The sequence below is a fragment of the Sapajus apella genome, unplaced genomic scaffold, assembly GCF_009761245.1.
Source record: "Sapajus apella isolate SASKATOON/1434 unplaced genomic scaffold, GSC_monkey_1.0 scaffold111, whole genome shotgun sequence".
Lineage (NCBI taxonomy): Eukaryota > Metazoa > Chordata > Mammalia > Primates > Cebidae > Sapajus > Sapajus apella.
The window spans coordinates 4,767,504-4,783,557 of NW_022437051.1; the positions used below are offsets into that span (position 1 = coordinate 4,767,504).

The 16,054-nt window shown below is 35.9% G+C and overlaps 1 protein-coding gene across 2 annotated transcripts in view; it reads left to right on the forward strand.

The window, feature by feature from the left end:
* The window catches only part of KIF5B (kinesin family member 5B), a 48,543-nt gene that overhangs the window by 14,665 nt on the left and 17,824 nt on the right, over positions 1-16,054 (forward strand). For both annotated transcript variants that reach the window (XM_032259678.1, XM_032259679.1), the window contains exons 3-15: positions 2,482-2,555; positions 3,384-3,488; positions 3,997-4,045; positions 4,920-4,975; positions 5,058-5,145; positions 5,290-5,414; positions 6,842-6,946; positions 7,255-7,400; positions 8,396-8,544; positions 9,539-9,732; positions 10,939-11,007; positions 12,178-12,384; positions 14,613-14,756. In XM_032259678.1, the coding sequence (XP_032115569.1) occupies positions 2,482-2,555; positions 3,384-3,488; positions 3,997-4,045; positions 4,920-4,975; positions 5,058-5,145; positions 5,290-5,414; positions 6,842-6,946; positions 7,255-7,400; positions 8,396-8,544; positions 9,539-9,732; positions 10,939-11,007; positions 12,178-12,384; positions 14,613-14,756 (1,511 nt within the window). The remainder of the gene's footprint in view (positions 1-2,481; positions 2,556-3,383; positions 3,489-3,996; positions 4,046-4,919; positions 4,976-5,057; positions 5,146-5,289; positions 5,415-6,841; positions 6,947-7,254; positions 7,401-8,395; positions 8,545-9,538; positions 9,733-10,938; positions 11,008-12,177; positions 12,385-14,612; positions 14,757-16,054) is intronic.

Here is a 16,054-nt window from a genome sequence, read left to right on the forward strand (position 1 = left end):
GAGATATAGGAAAGTTATTTAACCTCTCTGCATTTTGGTTTTCTCATCTATAAAATGGGACTAATAATAATACAGTGCAGACGGTTTTGTGATGATTAAATACAATAATATATAAAAAACGGTTAGAGCCTGACTCACTGTAAATTTTCAGATGTTAATAGTAACTTTATATGGTGACTTCTAATTCTCAGAGCTTTTCCTTAAGTAGTCATTTTATTGGGGAGGCTGAAGTTCAGAGAAATTAAGCGACTTTCCTAAAAATGATGTGCTGTTAATCTCGCTAGCTAAATATGTTTTTTTCTATTGATAAAGTATGAAAGAAGTAATACTTGTTCAGCATTGTCCACCTTTCTGTTTCTCATAGGAATGACAAAAGTATATTTTAAAATGGGAGAGAGGCTTTAGAAAGATGCTGTAGATTGGCGATGGTAATACATATTTAGCAAGCATTTGAATTCCTCCAGATTGCCAGGCAACTGTGTTAGGAGTTAAACACAGTCCTGACCTTGAGGAGTTGACAGGCTGGTGAGTAAAGCAGACAAGTAAATTGACAGAATACTCAGTGGTAAGCCTTATGTATGATTAAATGCAGATATTGTAAGAACACATAGGATGAGACTTTTACCCAGAGCTTGGGTTTGAGGAAGGAGGTAAGTGTGATTCATGAAATAATTTTGCTTCCTTTCTCAAAAACGAAAAGAGTTTGAAGGAAAGTTTCAAATGTTTGGAGTCTCTTAAAATCTTCAGGGAAGTAGGTAATGATTTTTTTTTCTCATTAATAAATGTTTCTATAGGAAATCTGCTATCTAGTTAGTTGTGCTATCTAGTTATTATTTTCTTTTTAAAATAACCAATAAAAACAAGGATTGGCTTGCTTACTGGTTTGCTTTACACTGTTATGTGGTGTTTCCAACGGAGGCTTGTCTTTTTATTTTGGCTTCCTCTGAAATAGAATGTGATTTCATAGTACCTTTCTTGTTACCAAAAACAAACAACAAACAAAATCCTCAAAAGCTAGAAATCAAAAGATTGCCTTTTTCCACCCCTTTGACCTAATCAAAGAATATATTTTAATGTTAATGGCAGATCTTGGGGTTATCAAAGGCTAGAAAAAAACTAAAAAAACAATTTCATAGGAGGGTCAAGTGCAGGGGCTTACTTAGGCCTATATTCCTAGCACATTGTGAGGCTTGAGGCAGGAGAGTTGTTTGAGCCCAGGAGTTTGAGACCAGCCTGGGCAACATAGTAAGACCCTTTCTCTACAGATTTTTTTTTAGAATTAGCCAGGTGTGGTGGCATGTGCCTCTAGTCCTTGCTACTTGAAGCTGAGACAGGCAGCTTTCTACACCCAGGAGGTCGAGGCTGCAGTGACCAGTGAGCTATGATTGTGCCACTGCACTGAACAGAGGGGAGACCCTGTCTCAAAACATTTTTTTTTCAGTAGGAACTTTTTGGTAATTGATATTGAGGTAGGACTGAGTGTTACACTTTGTGGGTAGGATAAAGAGGAAGGTAGGGGTTTGTGAGGTTTAGGTACTAATTAACCATCAATTAGTCCTATTTCTAAAATCTCATCTGCATGTAAATTGGCAGAGGATTTTTTTCTTTTTTGTCAAATAAAGCTTTGGAATGTGGATTTAGTGACATTTGGGATGTACACTGATAGACAAAATTCTTTATTATAAGCAATGGAATTTAAAATTTATTTCTTAATTGACCACAGAAAGCAGTCTGGGTCCAGAGAAAGTAATTGCTGAGATGGGTCATCACTAAGAAAATTACTATTGTTATTTATTTCCTTTAATATCTTTATAAATCCTTTATGTACTAAACTTTGATGGAGTCTTTCATGTTAGCATGAAGAAAATCTGAATCTTTGTTGCCATTCTTTCCACAAATATATTTTTTTTTTTTTTTTGAGGCAGAGTCTCACTCTGTCACCCAGGCTAAGGTGCAGTATCTCGATCTCAGCTCACTGCAACCTCATTTTCCTGGGTTCAGGCGATTTTTTTTGCCTCAGTCTCTCAAGTAGCTGAAATTGTAGACATGCACCACTGTGTCCAGCTAATTTTTGTATTTTTAGTAGAGACAGAGTTTGGCCCATGTTGGCCTGGCTGGTCTCAAACTCCTGACGTCAAGTGATCCACCCTGTTCCACCTCCCAAAGTGCTGGGATTACAGGAGTAAGCTACCGCACCCAACCAATTAATATCCCACAAATATTTTATTATACTGAATTTAGTATGCATGGGTTAGGAAGAGGGGTGTGTGTGTGTGTGTGTGTGTGTGTGTTTATCTTTTAGGTGTTTTTACCTCACTAAGAATAAACATCTGACATTTTCCTGTAATATTCTTTAAGTAATTACTTTTTTTAAAAAAAATCCTTTTTTCTACCTATCATCTTTTTGTTTAAATAATTTCTTACTAATCTTGCTTAAGGGAAAAAATCCCCTGAATTATAAAATCTCTTATTTTCTCATAGATGTACTTGAAGGATATAATGGAACAATATTTGCATATGGACAAACATCCTCTGGGAAGACACACACAATGGAGGTAACATTTTATAATCTGTACTTAGATGTAGTTTGCAATACATACAGCAGTCATTCATTATTTGTTATATTATTTTACGATGCATAAACATTTTAATTTACTCTTTATTGCCCTTTCTCCTGCAAATAATGAACATTTTAGACAAGAATTTTCTGTCACCCTGTATGGGAAATTTTGAATGCTTATGTGCTGTTGATTCTATTTAGTATAAATAACCTTTTCCTGTTCTCCTTGGCCCCTCCTTCCTCAAATACCTTCACTCTTTGATAAGAATGTTGCCATAATTATCAGTGCTGCTGTTAATAATAGATATGGACCTACTATAGCTTTACTTTTAGAAAACAACCTGTGGTCTTCTGCCACTGCTAAAGAGCATCTGTTTTTATCATTTATCTGAGTGTACTATATTAAGTAAATCACTGCTTATTTTAGTGTGATTCAGATTACTGATTTTCATAAAGTCATAGAGAACGACATCCTATTATTTGCATGAATTTGCCTTGAAGTAGAAGAAATAATGCAGAATTATATGGAAAGAAACTAAAATCTTTTTGATTATGTTCATTTTACAATGAACATTTTATAAGCATGGATAATCTAAATCTAATTAATTAAAGAGTTAAGATATGTTGGTAGCCTACGTGGTTGATGTACAGTACTATGTGTAATAGTTGAATTGGATTTTTACGTATTTACAGAACCATTTCTACAGAAATGAACAATTATAGTTTCTGTCCTTTCTTGACTATAAGTTGTAGATTGAAACTCTTTGTTTTTAATTCATATTTTATAATTTGTTTAAGAAGTCTAGTTTTGTTTTTTGTTTAGGGTAAACTTCATGATCCAGAAGGCATGGGAATTATTCCAAGAATAGTGCAAGATATTTTTAATTATATTTACTCCATGGATGAAAATTTGGAATTTCATATTAAGGTAATTTTCTTGGGGAGCAATTGTATTTTATTTTACAGCAAGAATAATGTTGTTCTTAAAAAGAAACAGTAAATGCTAGTTTATTTAAAGTAATTTTAAAACTTATTTTTTTGGAAAGGCATAGTTGAAAGATCATTCAGGTTAGTAAACTTGGATTCTTGTTCATCTGCCGTTACATGAACAAGAATGTTAATTAACTTAAATGACTAAGTCTTTGTTTAGCCTCCTCCATAAAATAAAGGGGGTTGCTTTACTGTAGAACTCAAAGGTTTCTGCAACTCAAAACTATTCAGATTCATTTTAGATGAAGATATGTAATTTATGTCCAATTGGAAGACTCATAAATAAGCTAATTTAGCTAATTTATGTCTTCCAATTAGAATGTGAGCTAATAACTGTCCTTCTAGTCTAAACAGTGTCTAGTACTCAGACCTCAAAATTAGTAAGTGAATAAGTTATTATATAATTTTAGTTGATTGATCTTTTTTAAAATTTATTTGCCCTTTAGGTTTCATATTTTGAAATATATTTGGATAAGATAAGGGACCTATTAGATGGTAAGTTAAATTCTTGCTAGTTGATCAGTTTTAAATAACATCTGTTAATCCCTTTTTATTAGTAAATGTGAGATCATTTCTTTGTAACCTATATGAAATTGTCTTAAGTTATTGGAAACAGAGATTTAAAATTTTTTTCTTTTAAAGTTTTAGTTGAATACCTTTAAATAGAATAACTTGTTTAAAGCATGTTTATGGGTACTTTTTTTTTTTTTGAGATGGAGTCTTGCTCTGTTGCCCAGGCTAGAGTGCAGTGGCGCAATCTCGGCTCACCACAACCTCCACCTCCCAGGTTCAAACAGTTCTCCTACCTCTGACTCCTGAGTATCTGGGACTACAGGCACACACCACCATGCCTGGCTGATTTTTGTATCTTTAGTACAGACAGGGTTTCACTGTGTCAGCCAAGCTGATCTCAAACTCCTGACCTTGTGATCCGCCTGCCTTGGCCTCTCAAAGTGCTGGGATTATCAGCATGAGCCACTGCGCCCAGCCTATGGGTACTACTTAAGTAGTAATTAGAGCATTGGACTGGGAGTTACAGAACCTGAGCCCTGAGTTCTAGTCTTCAATCAGCTGTCAACTAAATACATTGTCCTTAGGCAAATCATTGAATCACTCACACTTAATGTTCTTGTTGATAAAATGTGGGTGGTATAGGTTGGAGTGGCCCTGAAATTCTATATTGTTGCACTGGTTTCTATTTATATCTCCTACTGTGTCTATAAGGTCTGCTTTAGAGCAATGTTTTAACCTTTTTTTAGAGTTGAGCTATTGCTGTTAGGCTGTTCAGGGAAGCCTATCAATTGAATTATTTCATATCTAATGTTAGAGTTTTAGGAGAATGTTGCTGACATTTATTTTTCTTTTTCAGTTTCAAAGACCAACCTTTCAGTTCATGAAGACAAAAACCGAGTTCCCTATGTAAAGGTATTTATAGTACAGTTGTCTGTAAAGTCCCTGTAACATATTTTTAAAGGGTATTAACATATTTTAAAAAATTATTTCACAGGGGTGCACAGAACGTTTTGTATGTAGTCCAGATGAAGTTATGGATACCATAGATGAAGGAAAATCCAACAGACACGTAGCAGTTACAAGTAAGTAGAAAATAACACCAGTTAGAGTTTAAAACCAGCTTAAAATATCCTTATCCAGGTGATTAATTGTGAGATTGCTTTAAGGAAATTGTTAACAAGGGGGAATCATGTTTATTTATATTTGTTTGTGTAATTTCATTGCAGATATGAATGAACATAGCTCTAGGAGTCACAGTATATTTCTTATTAATGTAAAACAAGAGAACACACAAACGGAACAAAAGCTGAGTGGAAAACTTTATCTGGTTGATTTAGCTGGTAGTGAAAAGGTAAAGTCTTCATGTATTTTGATAAATAAGCATTTTCATAAACTTTAGTTTGAATTGGGAGTTATGCAGGATTCATTGTTGCATCTTGAAAACTTACCAAATTGGATTTGATAACCTGAGATTTATAACTGCTGATGCAATTGCTTCATGATGATATCAACTGAAAAATCAGTTCCAAGTTACTGTTTGATCGTAGTCTAGTTCATCCCACAAGTGCTCCCTGTGACTTAAGATGTATTCATATTGTGAACTTGTTTGGCATATGTTGTTATAGACCTTATTAGGTGTCCCTTTTCTAATTTTTGATACGTACTTTATTCATACTGGCAGTGGGGTCCCTATTAAATCTGGTAACTATCTATTAGTCTTTTCTGGTTTGGTTGGACTCATTTCTTTCCTTTGGATGATTGTTTCATTATTACAGTTCTATACAGTCTGATTCTAGTCTATATCAAAATAAGTTTGAATGTTATAATAGGGACCTCTGTGACCATTTCTGCTGTTGTGCTGATTTTGTTTCTTGTGCTTAGAATGATATATCTATTCCATTCTACTCTGAAGTCTTATACACATCTTTCAAAGACTATCTAATCTTGAGAATTCTCATAGCTTCTTCAGCCAAAGTTGCTAATTTATTGTTCTAACCTACCTTTAACATAGATATTTAAATATTTTATTTTATTTTATTTTATTAAAGAAGTAGCTTTGCTTATATAATGTGTTTAAACTCAGTCTCTGTTTTCTAACAGTTAACACATCAACATTATGCATTAGCCAATTTTAGAAAATTCCTCTGGGCTGGGTGTGGTGGCTCACGCCTGTAATTCCAGCATTTTGGGAGGCCAAGGTGGGCGGAACACAAGGTCAGAAGTTCAAGACCAGCATGGCCAACATGATAAAACCCCATATCTACTAAAGATACAAAAAATTAGCTGGGCTTGGTGGTAGACACCTGTAATCCCAGCTGCTTGGGAGGCTGAGGCAGGAGAATTGCCTCAACCCAGGGAGGCAGAGGTTGCAGTGAGCCGAGATTGCACCGTTGCATTCCAGCCTGGGCAACAGCATGAGGCTCCATCTAAAAAAAAAAAAAAAAAAAAAAAGAAGAAGAAGGAGGTTCCTCTATTCTAATGTAGCAAAGGGCACTAACAAATTAATGAACAACGAATTTATTTTCAAATTGGTTATTTTCAAGAGTACCTATAAACTACAGATAAAATTTGATGTCACTCTAATCAAACTCTTAAAAGTAGTACTCAAGAACTGGTGATACCTAAGAATAAATGCTTGGCAAATAAGATCATGAAGCTTTTCATATTCTTTTTTTCTTTTTTACTGGTTATTGATGACCTATGAACATTTTAAAAAATTTAAAGAAAATTATCATAAACTTGTAATTTTGTTTCATTCTTTTGAAATCTTATGCATAGGTTAGTAAAACTGGAGCTGAAGGTGCTGTGCTGGATGAAGCTAAAAACATCAACAAGTCACTTTCTGCTCTTGGAAATGTCATTTCTGCTTTGGCTGAGGGTAGTGTGAGTATACATGTCTTCTATCTCCCTGTTACCTTATGGAGTATTATTTAAATATAGGTGTTGATGTGGGTATGAGTGTGTATATGTGAGGGAGATTGATTCACTATGTTTGAATCAGTATGTGTAAGTTAGTTGTCTTTTGGGGGTTTATTTTACAATATTGTATATATATCCTAGTTTACATCTTAGTATCAAACAGTTAACCGAAATAACCTTGTAATTTATTTAAAGTATCATATTTATATAACATCTTATTATACAGAAACCCACTGATCTTCTATGTTTTCTTTCTTTGTTTTTGTATGCAGACGTATGTTCCATATCGAGATAGTAAAATGACAAGGATCCTTCAAGATTCATTAGGTGGCAACTGTAGAACCACTATTGTAATATGCTGCTCTCCGTCATCATACAATGAGTCTGAAACAAAATCTACACTCCTATTTGGCCAAAGGTTTGTTGTTAAGAAAGTACAAAGCCTAAATGTAGATAGACATTTTGTTTACAAAATGTAGGAAAATGTCAGATAGCTATAATTCCAACCTGTACATACTGTTTTGTGCTAGTCACACTCATTTTGAATTGATGGCAGATAGTACAGTGTAGGTCTGTTTTTTAGACTGCTTGGTTTGAGTACACGTTAAAGTCAAATGAAATTTTAGTCAAATTTATGTGACAAGCTGTAATTTGGCATTAAAGAAAATAAGCATTTGAATCAAATGATGATGTCAAAGCCTGGCAAACATAATGCTGTGTTAAGCCTGTAGACATACATGACAGGTTAATATAATCTATATGAGATGATTAGGAAAAATCAATAATAATGATTGAATCTTTGACTTTCAACAGTAATTTTTTAATTCGGCCTTGCAAACAAATTGGAAAAATATAGGCTTTTGTCTTTTATTTTTAGTGGGTTGTTTTTTTTTTGGTGGGGGGCTATTCACAGATTTTGGAGCAGACTCAAATTTGGGTTGTGAAGGGCCGGGCGTGGTGGCTCAAGCCTGTAATCCCAGCACTTTGGGAGGCCGAGGCGGGTGGATCACGAGGTCAAGAGATCGAGACCATCCTGGTCAACATGGTGAAACCCCGTCTCTACTAAAAATACAAAAAATTAGCTGGGCATGGTGGCGCATGCCGGTAATCCCAGCTACTCAGGAGGCTGAGGCAGGAGAATTGCCTGAACCCAGGAGGCGGAGGTTGCAGTGAGCCGAGATCGCGCCATTGCACTCCAGCCTGGGTAACAAGAGCGAAACTCCGTCTCAAAAAAAAAAAAAAAAAAAAAAATTTGGGTTGTGAATAAGCTCATTATGTTGCAGCTCTTAATATTTAGTCTAAGAGATTACTGGACAAAAATAAATTCCTTAGCCGTATATACATATATTCCATATAGATACAATTAAAAATAATTTCAGTCTCATCCTTTTTTTTTCCAATTACATCTCTCAGGGCCAAAACAATTAAGAACACAGTTTGTGTCAATGTAGAGTTAACTGCTGAACAGTGGAAAAAGAAGTATGAAAAAGAAAAAGAAAAAAATAAGACCCTGCGGAACACTATTCAGTGGCTTGAAAATGAACTCAACAGATGGCGTAATGGTAATAACTTAAGAATTTGTCGTCTTAAATTTGTTAAATGCAGATTTAGAGCATAGAAACAGTTGAGCAAAATCAGTAAGTGATTAGATCAAGAAATTTAACAGACATTGAAATAATTTTTAAAAAATCAGCCGGGCATGTTGGCTCACGCCTGTAATTCCAGCACTTTGGGAGGCCGAGGCGGGTGGATCACGAGGTCAAGAGATCAAGACCATCCTGGTCAATATGGTGAAACCCCGTCTCTACTAAAATTACAAAAAATTAGCTGGGCATGGTGGCGCGTGCCTGTAATCCCAGCTACTCGGGAGGCTGAGGCAGGAGAATTGCCTGAACCCAGGAGGCGGAGGTTGCGGTGAGGCGAGATCGCGCCATTGCACTCCAGCCTGGGTAACAAGAGTGAAACTCCGTCTCAAAAAAAAAAAAATCAAACAAATCCTGGAGTTGAAAAAATAAAATGAGCAAAATGCAGTAGAGAGCATCACTAGTAGAATTAATTAAGCAGAAGAAAGAATTTAAACTTGAAGACAAATTATTTGAAAATACATGGTCAGGAAAGAAAAAGTTTACAAGAATGAGGCTTGAGTACAGCGGTTCACACCTATAATCCCAGCACTTTGGGAGGCCAAGATTGGCAGATTACTTGAGGTCAGGAGTTAGAGACCAGTCTGGCTAACGTGGTCAAACCCTGTAAAGTACAAAAATTAGCCTGGTGTGGTGTAGGACGCCTGTAATCCCAGATATTCAGGAAGCTGAGGCAGGAGAATTGTTTGAACCCTGGAGGTGGAGGTTTTAGTGAACCTACATTGTGCCACTGTAATCCAGCCTGGGTGACAGAGTGAGACTTTGTCTCAAAAAAAAAAAAAAATTTTTTTTATTCAATTTCATTCCTAAAAAAAAAAAAAAAATTTTTTTTTTTAGGAATGAAATTGAATAAAATTGAAATTTCGTTTTAGACATGTCGTTTTTCATTACCCATTTTATTGTCTGATTTTAGGAGAGACTGTGCCTATTGATGAACAGTTTGACAAAGAGAAAGCCAACTTGGAAGCTTTCACAGTGGATAAAGATATTGCTATTACCAATGATAAACCAGCAACCACAATTGGAGTTTCAGGAAATTTTACTGATGCTGAAAGAAGAAAGTGTGAAGAAGAAATTGCCAAATTATACAAACAGCTTGATGACAAGGTAGATACTGTTTGTTTAGGTCTGTTTTATATTAGATACTATTGACATGGGTGTTCTTATTTTCTAATTTTTCTAATTTCAATACTGTGGGCACTTAGGATCTTTACATATCTTCCTTGATTTCTATTAATTTGTAAAAAATACTGTGTTAACAAAATAAAAAGTCTGTCAGCTACTCAGGAGGCTGAGGCGGGAATCACTTGAACCTGGGAGGCAGAGGTTGCACTGAGCCAAGATCACGCCACTGCACTTCAGCCTGGTGATAGACCTAGACTCTGTCTCAAAAAAAAAAAAAAAAAAAAAAAAGTCATAATTTCATTTTGTGTGTGGAAACTATATGAGGGTATATCTTTTTTCTCCCCTCTTTTTAAGCTAAAATAACTTTATAAGGCAACAGTTCCCAACCTTTTTGGCACCAGGGATTGGTTTCAGGGAAGATAATTTTTCCATGGATCAGGATGGGGGTGATATGGTTTTGGGATGGAACTTCCACCTTGGATAATCAGGCATTAGATTCTCATAAGGTTCCCATAGCCTAGATCTTTTGCGTGCACCGTTCATAATAGAGTTTGCACTCTCAAGAGACTCTCATGCCGCTGATGAAACAGAGGGCGGAGCTCAAGTGGTAATGCTTGCTACTTACCTGTTGTATGTCCTGGTTCCTAACAGGCCTCCAGTACTGCTCTGTGGCCTGGGGGCTTGGGACCCCTGTTCTAACAAAAATTTAGCATTGGGTCATTGAGCCTTAATGATATCAACTCTTAGAATCAGGGCTCTGAAGACTCCAATAAAAAACGATGTAAGAGATTAAGGGGAATCAAAAGAGTGAAAATAATATCTTCCTGCTTTGCATATAGAAGTAATATCAGTAGTATGAATAATAGCAAATTAAGAACTTAACAGAATGAAGGCAAAAACAAGAGCAGTAAAGAGATTAAAAGAAAATATTTCTTTTTAATTTTTTTTTTAATGTATTTTAAGCAGGGATGGCAGGTTTGAGGTACTTGACCATTATAAGTATTGATAATTGAAAGAAATTCCTTTCGTTTTGCTATTTGCTTAAAAGAGATTAAAATAAACAATGTTGAATTTGGAGAAATGGTTTTGAAATATTTCTAGGGGAGTACTAATTTTATAACCTGTATTGGGAAATAACTAGAACCAGGTTGTTAGCTACTTGGTTAACTGGATACTTCAAAATTCTAGGATGAAGAAATTAACCAGCAAAGTCAACTGGTAGAGAAACTGAAGACACAAATGTTGGATCAGGAAGAGGTGAGTTGAATAGCTTTTGTATTGCTTCCAGAAAAGCTTTATAGTTTTGGTTTCTGAATCCCATTGACTTTGTCTTTAATAGTTGTATAATTTTGGGTATGACTGTCTTTATGGGAATAAGTATGTCACATGGATAAAATGAATTTTACTCATTCATCCTATCTACCCACATACAATCTGTTGTTCATTTCTGCCATCTTTTTTTTTTCATCTTGGTTCTTGACATTTCTCTTCTTGTCACCTAGTTCGGATTCTCATTTTATCTTCTCACCCAGCACAGCAGGGGGATAATTGAGAAGTAGTCCTTTAATTTTTTTGGGGGGGCGGGGTGTGGGCAGGGTGACAACAAAGACTGCTTCAGTAAGCAAGAGATATTCTCCATCAGTGAACCTAATCCTGGTTAGATCATCTTTGTGCATATTTCAGCTGTAGCATTATTCCTCAAAGGGGCACTGTTGACATTTTACATTGGATAATTGATGTTATTCTGTCCTTTGCATTTGTAGGACATTAAATATTCCTGGCCCTTACTCCTAAATGCCATTAGCATTCTATCCAATTATTAACACTTCCACAGATTTCCAGATATCCCTACTGGAGAGCCACTAATCTGGATGATTGTGGTGTTCTCTTAATCAGTCTTTTGGCTTCCCTGCAGTTCAGATTTTATGTGCTGATACCAGGTTTTTCTGAGGCACAGCACAGATGTCATCACGTGTTGCTCAAAGCAAATCTGAGTTTTTAAGCAACCCTTGTAGAATGCCATTTTCTTTTATTACATTAACTTGCACGTGACTACAGTCAACCCATCCTAGCCAACTTCTCCCTCAATAATACCCTTTCCTGTATTACTAAGCACTTTATCTGTCCTGTCGCTCTTTTATGGTTCTTACCTTCTGTCTTGTATTGCACTTACTCATGTACCTATCTTCTCTTCTACTGTGTTGCTTAAACACAGTCTTTGATTTTGTCTCTGCCTTGCTGCAACCAGCACAGGACCTGCACATGCACATAGTTGACATTTAGTAAATTTGTTTAATGAATAAATGTTGCCACACTGAGTAACATTCATATTTCACTCCATTTGTTCTTGGCAAATGGTGAAGCTTCATGGGTGTTTTTTACAACCTGTATATGTTGAGGGAAAATAAATTATTTTCTTTCCTGTAGCTTTTGGCATCTACCAGAAGGGATCAAGACAATATGCAAGCTGAGCTGAATCGCCTTCAAGCAGAAAATGATGCCTCTAAAGAAGAAGTGAAAGAAGTTTTACAGGCCCTAGAAGAACTTGCTGTAAATTATGATCAGAAGTCTCAGGAAGTTGAAGACAAAACTAAGGAATATGAATTGCTTAGTGACGAACTGAATCAGAAATCGGTAAGATATAGTTTTTTTTTTTTAATGCTTTAGTACAGGTATTCCTAACCTAAAAACTACTTAAGTAATTTATTTCTATAAAAGTCAAATATCGATAACATCAGTTTTCAAGGACTTGGGTTTCAACTTCATTTTTTTCTGTATATGAAGACTTAGAGGTGGAGGAAGACAGTTATCTTAGTTCATAAAGGTCTATTAATATCTAATTTAAATGCTTTTTTAAAGGATGTTGGTTACTCCTAATGTTATTTTATTTTTTTAATTTAGTATACAGCATGTAGAATCTAATGTTATTACTAATGTTAAAGGAAAATAAAGTTCCTAGTTACTCAATAAAGCTAGTAGATGATTGTTCAAACAATAAAGAAATATGCAATACAAATTCAAATGCTATTTAATCAAATCTGTGAATTATTTAGAATATATGTTATAAGGATATGTAACTTAATTTATGCTTTATTTATTGTTATATTTCTACCACCTGCAACAGTGCCTTCCTATCACAGTGTAGTTGTGGTTCCCTAATAGATGGAGATTTTTAGTTGCTGAAAATCGCTGTAGGACAGGGATAGCTACCCTCCAACAGTGATGCCAGAAATAATATATAGCTGTGATTGTTTCACCATCATCATGGATGAGCTATCTTGTGGTTTTGTTGTGGTTAATGCTAGCTTCTTATTTAAAAATCAGCACCTATAGTTGAACTCAGGACCCTTGCTCACCACTTATTTTCCTGTCCACATTGACTTGTCTATGAGAAAGCAGTCAACTGTACAAAATAACTCTTTTAAAAGATTTCCTGCCCCTATGAGTTCCTTTCCTCTTTTTAATCTACAAAGTTACAGTTAGCTTGAAGTTAACATTCAGTATTGTAGAGATCCAAGATACCATTATACTAACTCTTACTGAGTTGCATTATTAACAAAGCTAATTGCTGTTTGAAAGAATAACAGGAGTTTCTTACAACTCAGAAAAGTGGTCCTTGGCCACTGATTATAGTCTTTAAGACAGGTATGTTTATGTTTCAGTTGTGGAGCTGAAATCTATCAGCATTACATTGGTAATAGGAGTTAGAAATCCCTAGTGTTTAGTATCTTTTTATATGCTTAGACAGTGTAACTCTTCAGTTGTTAGAGAAAATGTCTGGTAATTTAAACAATTATGGTAGAAACATGCTGTATTATGAGATTTGCAAGATAACTGGTATGATATTGTAGATTAACCTGGGTGAATACACACTCTGCTAATACTCAGAAACTTAAGGAAATGACCAACTACCAGAAAAGATAAGCAGTTGGAATGATGACATCTTTACTGAAAGATATTGATGAAAAGTCAGTAAATGGCATTTAAAATACAGTACAGGTTGAGTGTCCCTAATCTGAAATTTTTGGGACTAGAAGCCCCAAGCATTTCAGATTAGGAATACTCAATCCGTAAGTATACTAGTAAGTATAATGGAATGTTTGCATTATACTTACTAGCTGAGCTTTTCTAATTGGCAAATCGAGAATGCTTCAGTGTGCATTTTCTTTGAGCATAATGTAAGCACTCAAAAAGTCCCAGATTTTGGAACATTTCAGTTGGGGATGCTCACCTTCCATCTGATCTGTGATATGAGTTCTTTTAAAGTGGGCCAAACTGGGTTGGACGTCTCAAAATTTGGTGATTTTGTAGCTGGTAAGCCAGCTATGATTTGAAATTTATAATTATAGTAATTAAACTCAGATAATATTACTTTATCACTAGCTCCTGGATAATTGCTTGTATCATAGTATTTTCACATGGATTCTTCCCAGTGAGTAGATACATAGAAAGTAGATGAAGAAAGCATACTAACCAATTAGAAAACAGTGTCATTATAACGTTAATTTGCTGGCTTAGTTTCTGAAAATAAGACACAGTAATAAATGATAATCAAATCTAGTTAAATTTGGAGCTTCCCATTTTTAGACAGAAAGCATTATTTAATCTCAGGAATTTAGTGAAATAACACAAACTTGCCTGCTCTTAATGGAAAATAATGTGGCTACTTTTACCATAGCCTTAGGTCTAAAATACTTTTTTAAAGTTTGAGCTAGGAGCCCAGAACTTGGTAGATAGTTCAAGAAAATGAAAGCAGAAACTACATGGTTTTTTAAGGGCTAGGTGAAAAACTTGAAACACCTGTGAAAATTTGAGTTTTCATGTAATACATTTAATTATACTTTTTGTTTGGGTTCTCTTAGGCAACTTTAGCGAGTATAGATGCTGAGCTTCAGAAACTTAAGGAAATGACCAACCATCAGAAAAAACGAGCAGCTGAGATGATGGCATCTTTACTAAAAGACCTTGCAGAAATAGGAATTGCTGTGGGAAATAATGACGTAAAGGTAAATATAACAACTAAATATTAAGGATAATTATCTGTATATACTAGTACTTTTGTTTACTACTAATTTTTTATAAAGTTATTTTTGTATTCATGATCTCATCCTTACAACCAGTCATGCATAGTAGACAGTATTAACTGTGTTTTAAATACATCAGGAGATAGCAAAAGACTAAGGGCAACCAAATCGATAAATTCAGTAGGTGGTATGTATTGGACCTCGTGTTTGATTCTTTTTTTTTTTTTTTTTTTTTTTTTTTTTGAGACGGAGTTTCACTCATGTTACCCAGGCTGGAGTGCAATGGCGCGATCTCGGCTCACCGCAACCTCCGCCTCCTGGGTTCAGGCAATTCTCCTGCCTCAGCCTCCTGAGTAGTTGGGATTACAGGCACGCACCACCATGCCCAGCTAATTTTTTGTATTTTTAGTAGAGACGGGGTTTCACCATGTTGACCAGGATGGTCTCGATCTTTTGACCTCGTGATCCACCCGCCTCTGCCTCCCAAAGTGCTGTGATTACAGGCTTGAGCCACCGCGCCCGGCCGTGTTTGATTCTTTATTCTAAGATTTTCCCCAATCTGGACAACGTGGCGAAGCCCCGTCTCTACGAAAAATACAAAAATTAGCCTGGCATGGTGGTGGTTGCCTGTAGTTCCAGCTACTGGGGTGGGAGGATTGCTTGAGTCCGGAAGGGCAAGGCTGCAATGAGTTGTGATTGCACCACTGCACTCCAGCTTGCACTGCAGAGCAAGACGCTGTCTCAAGGAAAAAGAAAAAAAGATTTTGCACTTAGAAATTATGTTAATAAATTTCCATAAGTGAAATGATTGGAGGCTGGGCATGGTGGCTCATGCCTGTAATCCTAGCACATTGGGAGGCCGAAGTGGGTAGATCACTAGGTCAGGAGTTTGAGACCAGTCTGGCCAACATGGTGAAACCCCATCTCTACTAGAAATACAAAAATTAGCCGGGCATGGTGGCACATGCCTGTAATCCCAGCTACTCAGGAGGCTGAGGCAGGAGAATTGCTTGAACCTGGAAGGTGGAGGTTACAGTGAGCTGAGATTGTGCCACTGCACCCCAGCCTGGGTGACAGAGCAAGACTCTGTCTCAAAAAAAGTGAAATGATTGGAACAACCATTAAGATGAGTTCAGGCTGGACACAGTGGCTCACGCCTGTAATCCCAGCACTTTGGTAGGCCAAAGTGGATGGATCCACGAGGTCAGGAGATCAAGACCATTCTGGCTAACACGGTAAAACCTCATCTCTACTAAAAAAAAAAAAAAAAAAAAAAAAAA